General features: G+C 38.0%; 1 protein-coding gene across 1 annotated transcript in view; it reads left to right on the plus strand.

The window, feature by feature from the left end:
• LOC144969936 (caspase-3-like) overlaps positions 1 to 15,256 on the plus strand; it is a 35,860-nt gene extending 20,604 nt beyond the window's left edge. Inside the window, exons 7-9 of the mRNA XM_078909019.1 lie at positions 1 to 61; positions 4,732 to 4,841; positions 8,267 to 15,256. The exon at positions 1 to 61 is cut by the window's left edge and continues 65 nt beyond it. Coding sequence (XP_078765145.1) covers positions 1 to 61; positions 4,732 to 4,841; positions 8,267 to 8,386 — 291 coding nt within the window. The 3' untranslated portion in view covers positions 8,387 to 15,256. The remainder of the gene's footprint in view (positions 62 to 4,731; positions 4,842 to 8,266) is intronic.

Consider the following 15,256-nt stretch of genomic DNA (forward strand, 5'->3'; position numbering starts at 1 on the left):
TCTCTTGCGTTGTCAGAGGATGACATACCAAGCGATGTCTTTGTGTTCAAATCACCGGACGGTACGCTTAACACTCAATTATTGAGCTTTATATAGCGCAATATCCACTAAATGTGCTCAAAGTGCTTTACAAGGGGTCCCTGGTCAAAAGCAACATTTAACATGTAGGACGGGACATGACGCCTGTTAGGCGATATTACAAAAATTTTTGGGACAGAGACAACGCTGTTAACGGTCAGGTACTCATTTTACACCTGAGTACGGTGAGAGAATGTGAGTAAAGAGCCTTTTCCAAGGACTCAACTATGCGCCGAGCGAGGCTCGAACCCAGGACCTTCCGATCCGAAAGCGAGTGTCATACCACTAGACCACATAGCCGCACATTGAAAATGCATAAATCTCAACTACCAGCTGATGGAGAAAAATATTTGATAGACTCTTCCACACCTCTGCTTAGAAGATTACACAGGCTGCCTGTTGAGAAAAGGGTAAAAATTCAAAGCATGAGTCCTAGTTTATCACTGTCTGAAAATACTGCCCCTCCCTACCATACTGAACTCTTTAAGAAATATTTGACAACCCGATCTTTGCATTCCTCCAATGACACCACCTGTTTGGCTATCCTATGCATCGTACAAAGGCAGGAACAAGGTCCTTTTCTCATTTTGGTCCGTCTGTATGGAACACCACCCCACAGAGCATCAGGGAGTCCAAATTATTGTCTTTGTTCAAGAAATCCTTAAAAACATTTCGTTTTTGATGTCATGTAATTTCTTTAATTATGTTTTGTGTTGATGTTAAGCGCCAAGAGCCTTATGGTTGAGGATATTGTGCTCTCTATATAAAAATTTTTTTTTTTAATTGAGCTTTTTGATAGAGCAATATCCACCAAATATGCTCAAAGTACTTTACAAAGGATTCCTGACCAGCAGCAACATGAAACAGAGAACAAGACGTGATGCCTGTTACAATTTTTTCCGACAATGTCAATGCTGTTAACAGCCATGTAGTCATCTTACACCTGAGTATGATGAGAGAATGTAAGTAAAGAGCCTTTTCCAAGGCTCGAACTCAGGATGACCATCTGACCCAAAAGCAAGTGTCATACCACAAGACCACATAGCCGCACCACTTCAAAGATTACAGTCCATTGTTATTATTATTATTATTAGCTGACCTCCCCAAGAATGAATGGGTAACACTGAACAGAGCACGGGCAAAACTTGGGAGAACAGTTGGAAGCATGAAAAAGTGGGGGATGCCCAGACAAGCTTGTGTACATGTGGATGCCCAGAGCAGACGATGGAACACATCCTTTGAGAATGCCAGGATGGGCCCAGCTGCACTGACCATGACCTAAGAGTCTGCTCCACAGATGCTGTGGAGTGGGTTCGCTGTCGGAGTGACAAGCTATGATGATGATTATTATTAGCCGAGAGGGAAACAGTTAGATTATTTATATATATTATCTTTCTGGGTCTTTTGTTTGTTTGTTTTTAAGGGTTTTACGGTGCTTGCAACACATTTAGGTCATATCAGCGCAATTAAAAAAGAAGAAAATAGGATGGTAAAAATTTCTAGAATTACAATTAAAGCTTCCAAGAATAAGGGAGACAAAGAGGAATTGATTCAAATAGGAAACAGCTGTAGATTCCAAGAGCACACTACCAGTGTACTTAGTTTGAGATCACTAAATGTCAACATGAGAAGGGAGTTGGAATTATTTTAGACAAATCAACATCTAAGTGCTATTTAGATCATGTTGGAATCTCAGAAAGAGTTATTTTAGTAAAGTTGAAAGGCTTCCCCCTCTGTCTTACTTTTTCTTGTTTGCTTTTCATTGTAAATCTAAAATTTTTGTAATATCCAATTTTCTTTCATTTTACTGGTGCTGAAATGACCTTCATGTGCTACAAGCACCGTAAAACCCTTAAAATATATTCTTAAAAAAATTTTCTAAATTTTCTAACAGATTTAACAGTAAAGCTTTCTGTATCAGTGCCCCTCGGTTATGGAATAACCTAAGTTTTAAAACTAGATCAGCCCTTCATTTGAAATTTTTAAAAAGAATCTGAAAACAGAACAAAAATGTTTCGCGGCGGTGATGGGGTTTGAACCCGCAACCTTATTGGTACGACAATTCCGATTGGCTGGTGAGAGCGTGACTCTACCGTATGAACCCGTGGTTGGTGAATAGCTCATACGGTAGAGTCACGCTCTCACCGGCCAATCGGAATTGTCGTACCAATAAAGTTGCGGGTTCAAACCCCATCACCGCCGCGAAACATTTTTGTTCTGTTTTCAGATTCTTTTTAAAAATTTCAAATGAAGGGCTGATCTAGTTTTAAAACTTAGGTTATTCCATATTGTCTTCTGGCACTTTTCTACTCACTTCATCTCTTGTTGTTACAGTTTAAAAATTCTTCATTATTTTGAAAAACCTCAAATAATGACCTACCATTTCCAATGCTGACCTAACATGCGTCATACTTCTGGATTATTATTTTCACTGCCTTATTAGATTGATCTCAACAGACACATTTGACACACACCTATTTTTATTCTAGTCTTCTTTTTTTTTTTTTTATGCACCAAAATTTTTTTTTTGCGTAGTTTAATATTCCGCTCAATTCAACACGTCCTTAGTTACAAAGTAAACGTCTCTTTTTGTTTCCATTCCTAGATCTTATCACAGAAGGTTGTGGTAAATAGTTTTTGTCGTTGATCTGGAATTTAGTCATGTATTTATGTTTGCTTTGCTTTTTGTTGTTGGCTGAAGAAGGGTCTTCAGCCCAAAACGTTCCGTGTTTGGTATTTTGTTCTTTTTTGAAGCTATTTTATTCATTTTTTGTTTACTAATTCCTGCATTGTCTAAATTTTGTTTTGTTTAGGTTTTTTTTTTTCAATTTGTAACGGTGAATGACATAATCAGTCAGATAATGAAAAGGTTTGAACTGAGATATTGCCAAGTTTAGTAAGAAGGTCAATTTTTATCAAAAATGAGTTCTTGTCATAAATGATTAAATCAACCCTTTTTATACATCTTCGGGAAATATCAAAGCTTAATTTCACTTCTAAATATTTTTTACAGCTAGTCAAGTTGAAAAAGTATGAAATTTGAGAAAAGTTGCTGGATACCTTTCCCATACATCTGACCATAACTTCATGAAAAATCATCTGATTTACTTTAAATAAAGATTAAAATGCTCAGGTCAGCATATTCTTTCAGAAAATGAAAAGAACAAAAAAACAAAACAAAATGCAAATCCAAAATTTTCACCTTCCGACAGATTATGACATGCACTCACACATTTAGTAACAATAATTTAATTTCGTATCGTCTGCTTTTCAAAATTTTTCTCCTTTGTTGTTTTGGAGTGAAGGAGAATCACTTTAAATTTCAATCTATTTTATAAAAGCGTTAAACCGTTTGTGCCTATGCGTGTATGTGTGTGTGTGTGTATCATCTACATGGAAAACGGGATTACTTTCCATGATCGAAAGTATCTTGAGCTTTAAACGAGCTTTTGTATAGCGCGATATCCACTAAATGTGCTCAAAGCGCTTTACAAGGGTTCCCTGACCAACAGTAACTTGTAACATGTAGTAGAACGAGACATGAAACCTTTTAGGCGATTTAAAAAAAATTTTCCGACATAGACAACGCTGTTAACAGCCAGGTACTCATTTTACACCTGAGTATGGTGAGAGATTGTGAGTAAAGAGCCTTTTCCAAGGACTCAACTATGCGCCAAGCGAGGCTCGAACCCAGGACTTTCTGATCCAAAAGAAAGTGTCATAACACTAGACCACATAGCCCTAGTTCAATTTGCGGCGCTGTACTGTGACTGATGCCTGAGTTATTCCAGTCTTCCCTTGGAATAGACCCTAGGGAAAAATTTCCCCTATGGGATGAATAAAGGGAATTTTATTTTTATTTATTTAACATATAGGACGAGACTTGACAATTATTTTCCAACAGAGTCAATGTTGTTAACAGCCAGGTACCCATTTTACACCGAGTACAGTGAAAGAATGTGATGAAAGAGCCTTTTTCAAGGATTCCACTATGCGCTGCTCAGAGCGGAACTCGAACCCAGGACCTTCCAAATCACGGGCGATTCATACCACTAGACCACATAACCTCCATATAAATAAAGGCTCCGGTTGTAAAAGAAATGTTTCTATTTTTTTTTTAACCTTCTTCAATAGGGTTCAACAGTTGTGACATCACTTCCCTCGTAATGGCAACTTAGTAACTGGTTCTAAACTATTGGAACAATAGCGGATGCCCTTATGAAATACTTCTCAGACAAGCATAAAAGTGTATTCAGAAGAGAAAAACATAAATCTGATCATGCGTTGACTTTTATACATTCTGATCATGTGACATGTGAAAAAGTTCTAGCCAGCATGAAGAATAAAAAGTACAGATTTTACACTATATATACCTATTACCAAAATTTTACTTTACCACATTATATTTACGTATATTATGTTTATGTATGTATCATTGTCGGCATTTTATACATCTTTACAAAAATTTCCTTTTGGATGAATAAAGTACATTATTATTATTATTATTATTATTATTATTATTATTATTATTATTATTATTATTATTATTATTATTATTATTATTATTATTATTATTGTTTAGAACCAAACTGCTCATTGCTGGGCGGATGTGACATCAGACTATTGAATCCTATTGCTCTCCTATGTCTACAGGTACCAGCTCAGTCCGTCACACAGACTACGGCAGCTATTTCACCCAAGCCGTGACCTTCATTTTCTCCGAATATGCCTACAGCTGTGAACTTCTTGATCTCCATAGAAAGGTTTGGGATTATTTTTTAATGGAATTCATGACTAGTATAAAGTAGTTTTAATGGAATTCATGACTAATATAAAGTAGTTTTAATGGAATTCATGACTAATATAAAGTAGTTTTAATGGAATTCATGACTAATATAAAGTAGTTTTAATGGAATTCATGACTAATATAAAGTAGTTTTAATGGAATTCATGACTAATATAAAGTAGTTTTAATGGAATTCATGACGAATATAAAGTAGTTTTAATGGAATTCATGACGAATATAAAGTAGTTTTAATGGAATTTATGACTAGTATAAAGTAGTTTTAATGGAATTCATGACTAATATAAAGTAGTTTTAATGGAATTCATGACTAATATAAAGTAGTTTTAATGGAATTCATGACTAATATAAAGTAGTTTTAATGGAATTCATGACTAATATAAAGTAGTTTTAATGGAATTCATGACTAATATAAAGTAGTTTTAATGGAATTCATGACTAATATAAAGTAGTTTTAATGGAATTCATGACTAATATAAAGTAGTTTTAATGGAATTCATGACTAATATAAAGTAGTTTTAATGGAATTCATGACTAATGGTAGTCCTTAAGAGCCATACGGCCCATGGAGCCGGAGTTTATCCCGGTTTTTATAGTGTGAAACTGACAATAGCAATTGCTTGCTATCCTTTGGATAGGATGCTAGTCTCGCGAAGTGCTTTCCACCAAATCTAACATACTCAGCTACCCAGTCACTGCTGGGTGGACGGACAAGGGAGGTCAGAAAAAAATATCGACTACTCCCGGGATCGATCTCAGTCCCTTTGTGTGTGAAGTGAATGCTCTACCAACTGAGCTATCAGACCCCCATGACTAATTTTATTAATCACAATAAAAGTGCCTTCTACTTGGTATTTCCAGGACGTTTGTTGCTTTTTCTCAGTTTCTCAATAAGCTATAAGTGCAGAGCTGCCAACTTGAAATGTCAAAAATTCGTAGTTTCCAAGGGAAGATAAGAAAAATTGACTTTAAACAGCTTTAGAAATAAATAATTTACCCTCAGCATGGTCCGAAAATACTCCAGTCCTGAATATCGGTTCTAAGGAGCCAACCTTTCCTTTTCAAGAAGATTTATTACTGGGTGGGGTTCCTGACCTCCCATAGAGGGCAGGGAGGTACTTACTGTGTCTTCTATCCCCCTATATCTGTTTTCCAACTTGCTTTCTGTCTTTGTCTTGGAATGAGATTACTTGGTTTTGTCCTGGCGCTGGCCAGATACCCTGGCTGAGAGGGAAACAGTCAAATATATAGTTAGAATTTTGGGGGAAGATATTTTTTTCCTTGTAAATCATCTCTCTGTTATGCACTGTATTTTGATTTAATGTTTATATGTTTGTAATTATTTGAGTGTATTCCTCTTGGCGGAGACCTGTGCTCGTGTCTGGATGAGACTTTAGGTGATCTCAAACTAAGTACTTCGACAGTGTGCTTTTGGAATCTACATCTGTTTCCTATTTGAACCAATTCCCTTTGTCTTACCTTTTCTCAAGTGCTTTAATTGTCATTCTAGAACTTTTTACTATCCCATTTTCTTCCTGATATGACCTTAATGTGTTGCAAGCGCCGTAAAATCCTTAAAAACAAACAAAACAAGATTTATTGAGTCAAATAGGAGAATGCAGTTCTGTAGCTGGAGCCAGAAATTCGTATTTCTACGAATTTTTTGTAATACTAGGCAGGTCTGTAAGTGCCAAAGTACAATGAGTCATTGAAAGTTAGTTAACAACCAATCAGATTTCATAAAATTGTCAACAGTCTTTTGCTTTTATGTTCAAGATGTATGGCGGAGAGAGAAGAAAAAAAGAGGGGGAAAATGTCATTCTATTTACTACTTGACTTGACTTATGCCTCTTGGCTTCTGGCGGACCATAGGGCCTCAACAGCACTCTTCCATCTTCTTCTGTCCTTGGCACAGACCTTTGCCTCACTCCAGGTAAGATTGGAGACGATCAAATCTTGGTGACGGCTTCTCCTCCACGTCTGTTTTGGACGACCCCGTTTCCTCTTGCCCTGTGGGTTCCATTCGAGAGCCTGCTTGGTTATATTGCAGGGCTCTTTCTGCAGGGTATGGCCAACCCATCTCCACTTTCTGCGTCTGACCTTACTACTACTCAATCCTCTTCGGGCCTTGAGGCACATAGGGCATCCACCAGACATCTCCATTTTTTGCGATCGGCTGCTTTTGCGGGGGCTGTATTCCAGGACAGGCCTGCTTCCTTTAATTCTTTCTCCACGGTCCTTTGCCAGGTTTCTTTGGGTCTTCCCCGCTTTCTCTTCCCATCTGCTGTCCAGTACAGGGCTGTCTTGGGAAGTGACCCTTTTTCCATTCTGGCCACATGACCCGGCCAACGCCATCTTCTTCTTTTTATTTGGCTTTCAATGCTAGTGCAGTCAGCTTTCTTTAATAGATCCACTGTTTTAAAAAAATTTTTTTATTAATTTTTCATTGAACTAAATTTACGGCTATAAGGAAAAACAATACCCCCCCCCCCCACCCCCTAAAACTTTTTTTAAAAAATTGAGCTTTTATCAAGTGCAATATCCACAAAACGTGCTCAAACCGCTTAATAAGGGGTCCCTAGTCAGCAGTAACATTCAATATGCAGGGGAAGGCATGACGTCCTTAAGGCAATATTACAAATTTTTTTTTTTGGGGGGGGGGGGGGGGGGGCAAAGACATGTTTAATGGCCAGGTACTCATTTTATCCCTGAGAGAGGGAGTACGTGGGAAGGAAAGTATTGGACTTACAATTAGCGGGAAAGAGGAAAATGGGAGCCCAAAGACTAGATGGTTGGATAAGGTAAAGGACGATATGAAAGAACTGGGCCTGGATGAAGATGATGCTCTGAACCGAGATGCATGGAGATGTGGCATTCATTATGGCAGCCCTGCAAAATGTGGGGTAAGCTGAAAGAAGAAGAAGGAAGAAGTGTTGAAATATTATTGAATTTCCAATATAAAACAGACTGACTGACAGAAACTAGATTTGAACTGCTGGTGGTTTGAGTTTGAGGGTAACCTGGTAGGTTACTTCTTTTTTGTGGCTATGTGGTCTAGTGGTATAACAGTCGCTTTCGGATGATCCTGGGTTCGAGCCTCACTCTGCGCATAGTTGAGTTGTTGGAAAAGGCTCTTTACTCACATTCTCTCACCATACTCGGGTGTAAAATGAGTACCTGACCATTAACAGCATTGTCTTTGTCCGAAAAAAATGTAATATCGCCTGACAGGCGTTATGTCCCGTCCTACATGTTAAATGTTGCTGTTGACCAGGGACCCCTTGTGAAGCACTTTGAGCACGTTTAGTGGATATTGCTCTATATAAAAGCTCAATTTTAAAAAAAATTTTAAAGCTCAATAATTGTTTTGTCTTCTTATTACAGGTGAATGCCTTGTTATCCACTGCCGAAATAATCAGGGGACAGCCGCAAATGGTCAGTGAAGTACTATACGTCCCTGGGAAAAAGATGTATTTCTTCCCTGGCTGCTATGATGAAAAATGAAATAATACACCCTTCTCCGACGAAAGACGACGTATTACGCCCTAAGATTAGTTTGAATTTAAAATACTAACGAAAGAGTGAAAATGGAGAGGCTTCGTATGGGAACAAAACAGACAATGGACGTTTCAGGTACAAACCCTTCGTCAGCACAACAGTACACAAATAAACGTGGAAAACAAATAAAATATAATGAAAAAAAAAGGGGGGGGGGGGGGTGATCAAATTGATAAGAAAAGGTCAGCATCAGGGAACAGAACCTTCCAGAAAATAATGGAAGATAAAAGACATATTAGTAGTGGTAGTTGATTTTTGATTGTAAACAAGGTTGACCTGACCCATTATTAATGGAAACGTTGCTGCTCAAAGCTCGAAGAAATGAATAACAATGTGAAATTGAATGTAAGCTTCAATTTAAAAAAACAAAACAAAAAAAAAAATCCAAAAAAACTTGAGCTTTTTTTATCCACTAAACGTGCTCAAAGTGCTTTACAAGGGGTCCCTGGCCAACAGCTACACATAACATGTAGGACGAGACATGACGCCTGTTAGGCGATATTACAAATTTTTGGGACAGAGACAATGCTGTTAACGGCCAGGTACTCATTTTACACCTGAGTACGGTGAGAGAATGTGAGTAAAGAGACTTCTCCAAGGACTCAACTATGCGCCGAGCGAGGCTCGAACCCAGGACCTTCCGATCCGAAAGCGAGTGTCATACCACTAGACCACATAGCCGCACGATTTGATATTTAATATACGAAAATTTAATATACGAAAACATAATATGGATGTTTCGGGTTTCCCCTTTATCAATAAAGCAAGATGAATGCAACAAATGGCAGTCATGTGACTCTAACTTTATCTGATTCGTCTGTCGTGTTTCTTTCATTCACATGTTTTGTTGATAAAGTGGAAAAAACCCGAAAAGTCCATATTATCTATTTTCGTATATCAAATTGAAGCTTACATTCAATTTCACATTGTTTGTTATGTATTCCATTATCAATGGTAACACACTTTGAACAGAAAATTTGGGGCCGACTTTAAGCAGAATCTGACTTTAACTCACTCAATCCTAAAAAATTTTTGCTACTTTTCAAAATTGAAAAAAAAAAAATGTATTAAAAATGAATCTTGTGTGCATAGTTTTATTCGACTATCATTAGCATGAAAAAACTACAAACATTAGCTTTGATACTACGCATCAAATTTTCCAAAACGGAAATAAAGATATTATTATTATTATATATTATTATTATTATTATTATTATTATTATTATTATTATTATTATTTTTATTATTATTATTAATGTATATATTTTCTCACCTCATTTTTTTATGGCTTTCATCTGTTTGGATCCAAACTTTTGATCTGATATAATCACTTCCATACCTGCCTATTATTAGGGAACGTCCGTAATTGTTACGGAAGTGTAAGGACAATTACGGACTTACGGAAATAGAGGAAATATTACTGATACAAATGGTTGCAACGTTAAATTAAAAAATAATAATTTTTTTTTCATTATTTACTGCATGCTACAATAAAAAATATCAATGCCTCATTGGCTGGCGATGAGTGACGTCATCGACTCGACACGGAAACTTTACCCTCATCAGTAGACACAGTGCAGTGTTGAAATTAGGTCATCAGTAAGCATATTAATATCGCGGGGGTCATTGGCAATAGTAGGCCTATATGGTAAGTTTATTTTATATGATATGATATGATATAAGTCCAGATTTATGTAGGCTTTTACAGCCTTTTATCTGCTCTTGTGCATTCGTGAACGTATATAATTCAAGTCTCTCAAAACTGGGCATGCCACATAGTGGAAGGAGGTGTCTGAATTTAACTTTACAAACAGTATTTTTCTGTTTCACAATGAGCATCAAGACGGCACTTGAATGCCTGCAATGAAGGGGCGTCGACAACTGTTGCAGGCAGGCAGTTCCATTTGTCGACTACCCTAACTGAGAAAAAGTTCTGCCTAAGGTTTAGAGAACACCTTTCTTTGGAGAGTTTGAATCTGTGTCCTCTGGTGGTGCTGGTGGAATCAAGATTTAGAGGGCTCATGCTAACATAGTATAAATTATGGGTGTATTTGTACGCTTCAATTAGGTCTCCTCTGTCTCTCCTATACTGCATGCTAGGTATTCTTATCTTTTTCAGTCTTTCTGTGTATTCTAGATCTTTGAATCCCGGAATGACCCGAGTTGCGCGTCTTAGAACACTTTCTATGAGGTCTTTGTTTTTCTGTAGTCGTGGTGCCCATGCTACATTGCCAAATTCCAAGTGGGGACGTACAAGTGCAGTGAACAATTGTCTCATGTTATCTCTATCAAGATGAGTGAACAACCTCCTAATGAGGCCAACGATTCTGTTTGCTTTATTTACTTGGGTTTCTATGTGCTTAGAGAACTTCAGTTCCTGATCTACTAACACACCTAAATCTTTTTCCTCTTCAGTAGGCTGAAGTATGACAGTCTCGCTAGAGTCATGTTTTCTCATTATGTACTGATGGTGGGGTTTCTATATCCCAAGTGCAAGGCATGGCACTTGTCTGCATTAAACCTAAGCTGCCATTTATCAGCCCACTGTACCAAGCTGTCAAGATCACTTTGGAGCTGAGTTATGAACTCTTCCTTGTCTACTCTCGTGAACACCTTAGTGTCATCTGCATACATTTGGCACAGAGAGTCCACAACGTCTGGAAGATCGTTAATAAATATTACAAACAAAACTGGACCAAGGCAGCTTCCCTGAGGAACACCACTCGATACTGGTGCCCAGTCCGAAAAACTGCCGTTCACCCTAACACGCTGTATTCTCCCAATCAGGAAATCTGAGATCCAAGCTAGCAAACATGAACTGATGCCATATGATCCAAGTTTCTTAATAAGGCGTTGATGTGGAACACTGTCAAATGCTTTGGCGAAATCAAGGTACACTGCATCAACAGGTATGCCACTGTCCAAATACCTAGTCCAAGAGTCGAGAGCAGCTAACAAATTAGTGGTACATGAGCGTTTTGATATAAAACCGTGTTGATACTCAGACAGCAACTTTTGTTCCATTAAATATTTGACTACTTTGTCCCTAATCACGGATTCCATTATTTTGCAAATCACACACGTTAATGATACCGGACGATAGTTACTTGCTTTGCTCTTCTCACCCTTTTTAAAAAGTGGAGTTACATTTGCATCTTTCCAGATGCTGGGCAGCTTCCCTTCCCTATGTGACTTGTTGAACAACTCTGCTAACGGTTCTGCTAGCTGTTCTGCCAGTTCTTTTAGTACACATGGGTGTATCCCATCTGGGCCAGAGGATTTCGAGGAGCCTAAATTTTTAAGCTTATTCCACACATCTTTACCAGTGAATATAATGTCACTAAGAGAAGAGTCAACTTCAGATTTTTCACTATTAGGAATATCCCCCACTCTCTCGTTTGTGAATACACTACAGAAAAATGTATTGAGGAGGTTTGCCTTATCTTTGTCAGCTGACACAAGTTTACCATCACTGTCCTTGAAGTCGACTAGGCCTTCTTGCACTTTCATCTTACTCTTAGCATAGGAGAAGAATGCCTTTGGATTATTTTTCGCATCTTGCGCTATAGACTTTTCATAGTCGAGAACTGCTTTCCGGCACGCCGCTTTTGCTTGGTTCCTGGCTCTTGTGTAGGCTAGCCAGTCTCTCTGGTCTAGTGTTCCCAAGTATTTCTTGTATGTCTGTTTCTTATTACGTAACTTAGACATAGCCTTCTCACTCCACCAGACAGGTGTCTTGCGTTTGCCTGCAGGCCCTGATCCACTTTTAGGAATACATTCCTCAGTTGCAGTTTCTACAGTCTTTTTGATGCAGTTCCATGTATCATTTGCATCCTTATCCTGAATTTTGGCAAGTAAATTGCTGTCATTCACACACTTTCTCAGTTTATCAAAGTCAGCTTTTTTGTAGTTACACCGTCTTTCTTTCTTTACTTCAATTTTTGTGCTACACACAAAGTTAAAAGCTAACACATGATGATGACTTTTGCCAAGGGGAGCGTTATGAGTCAAATTTTTCACCATGCTCTCTTCAGATGATAAAACTCGGTCTATGAGTGTTGGTTTCTGATCCCCTCGAAAATGCATTGGCGACTTAACATGCTGATAGAGGAAAGAGTCTCTATAGAACTCTAAGAATTCTAATGCTCATTTACCCAATCAACATCTGGTTGATTGAAGTCACCGGTGATTAATACATATGCCCTATCCTTAGTAAGGTCCAGCATAGTCTGATACAACTTATTGGTGTTCTCTGGGGAACTAGTTGGAGACCTATACGCACATCCAGCTAGTAATTTTTCACCATCCCTCACTTTCACTTCGATCTAAAAACTCTCATTAGCTAACTTTTGGTCAGGTGTCAGGGTGATTTCTTGTGCACCGATCTCCTCTTTCACATAAATGATGATACCCCTGTGGCCGTTAATTTGGTTGTCAAAACAATTAGAAAATGAACAATAACCATCCATGTCAACTTCAGCTTTCTGTACAGCCCACTTAAAATGTTTTGGTAAGACTTCTGATACAAAGAAAATATCTGGCTGCTCATGTAAAAGAAAATGAGACAACTCTAAACGCTTGTTTAACAAAGTATCTACATTTGTACACATGCATTTTAGCATTGCTTTTGGACGTCCTATTCCATCCTGTCCTTGCCCGGGTTGAGGATAACCGCTGTTGGTGTATCCCTGAAGGCGTTTACTATTCTCATATGTCTTATGACCCATCTGGCCTTCTCCCCGTTTCTGTCTGATTCGGCTTGCTTCTGTTGTTTTAGCTTGACAAGAGCTCGCGATTCTTCTCTTTCTAAAGGGGTACGATCACGTCCAATACTAATTTGTTTAAACTCAGGCTTTGATCCAAGGTTCTTCGCTGCTTTTAGGATTTGTGATACTTGATCACTGTTAATTAATATGATCTTCATAGGTCTATTATCGTCATTCTTTTTCCCTAATCTGACAATCTTCCTGTACTCAACTCCTGCCTCAATCTCTAGACCCTGTCTACAAAGCTTCTGAAAATATTTGGCATCCGCCTCCTTGCGAGCTTCAGGATCATCACATTTGTGAACCGGAACATTGAACACAATTAGATTGTTTTTTCGTGCTTCACATTCAGCCATCTCTTTGACACCGTCAGATGCTAAATTTGCAGTGGCTTCACCAATCTTTGTTTCAACCTCATTTTGCGTGCTTGATAGCTTGCCTATTTTCTCCTCCAGTGACTTCACATTATTTTCCAACTTTTTGAGATCCACTATTGAAGCTTTGTGTGTGAGTTCAGATTCAATATTTGAAATTCTAGCTTCTACAGCTCCAAGAAATTCACTGCACTTATCCTCAATGGCTTTATCTGTTTTTACTGAGCGCAGCGCTGGTTGCACACAATATTCACAGAACCATCGAAGGTCTGGCCTTGCAATGGCACAGTACATCTCGGGCGACATGTTCAGACAGCCAGTACATGCCCAGCCATCACATCTATCACACTGCAAAAGGCTATCAGATTGCTCTGTAAATTTTTTATCGCACAGGATACATATATGAAAATCGGTCTCATTGTCAGAAGCTTGTTTACTTTTGACAGGTTCCACTTTCAAATCAACTCCATTGCTGTCCTTGGAAGGTTTAATGTGATTGCGATTTTCACTGCCGCTTCTGCTTCCACTTCTTGTCTTAGGGATAGCACTCATCTTGGACTTGGAGTACAGGCAGTCCGCTGGTCAATCTGATGCACAAGTCCAAATGTACTCACAGTATTCTCAAAATAAATTCCTTTCAAAAGCCCACACAGTTCCTAAAATCACTAATGAGTTTGAAGTCTTGTGTACTATACGCTTTCACAGTTGAATGTTTAAGTCAGCCATTTTGAAAATTCAAATCTATCTTGTTTACACTCAGTCCAAGTCTCACTACTAAGATTCTATCCACCAATGGTACTTCCAAAAGCGCACAATGGAATAGCCCCAGATATTGATCAACACATGGGCTTGAATTTCAATACAAAAACACAGATATCCAGTCTCAGAAATCAATTATTATAACTGTTTGTAGAGCATTCAGACACAGCTCCCATCCATGGCGGCCATCTTGTTTTTTTTAATTTACATATATAAAAGTGTGTATCTATCATTATTTTTGTTTTCTTTAGTATTACTGAAATTTGACCATTAATTACTGATGAATTTTGTATTTCTTACTTAATTTGAAATTTTCAAGTAGGCAGGTATGCACTTCTCTTGTTGTTTCAGTCTTCTTTGTTGATTCTCATTCTCAGAAATGTTGGTGTGATCAGGTTATTACGAGTTATGGGTGGGTGGGGTTCCTGACCTCCCATAGTGGGCCGGGTGGTACTTGCTATGTCTTCTATCCCCCTGTACTAGTTTTCCAGTCTTTTCTGTCTTTGTCTTGGAATGAGATTACTTAGTTTTATCCTGACCCTGGCTGGGAGGGAAACAGTCAAATTTATAGTTATAGTTTTGGGAGATGATGTTTTTTCCTTGTAAATCATATCTCTGTTATGTACTGTTATTTTTTTTTATTCTTAACATAAGATTTGTAAACATTTGAGTGTATTCCTCTGAGTTGGGACTTGTGCTTGTGTCTGGGTGAGACTTTTAGGTGATCTCAAACTAAGTACACTGATAGTGTGCTCTTGGAATCTACATCAGTTCCCTACTTGAATCATTTCCCCTTGTCTTCCTTTTTTCTTTGTACATCTAAAATGCTTTTGTTATCCAATTTTCTTCCTTTTACTGGTGCTGATATGACCTAAATGTGTTGCAAGTGCTGTAAAAACCTTAAAAACCAAAACAAA

This window comes from Berghia stephanieae, chromosome 4, assembly GCF_034508935.2.
Source record: "Berghia stephanieae isolate SIO BIC M18660-M18661 chromosome 4, UCSD_Bste_1.3, whole genome shotgun sequence".
Classification (NCBI taxonomy): domain Eukaryota; kingdom Metazoa; phylum Mollusca; class Gastropoda; order Nudibranchia; family Aeolidiidae; genus Berghia; species Berghia stephanieae.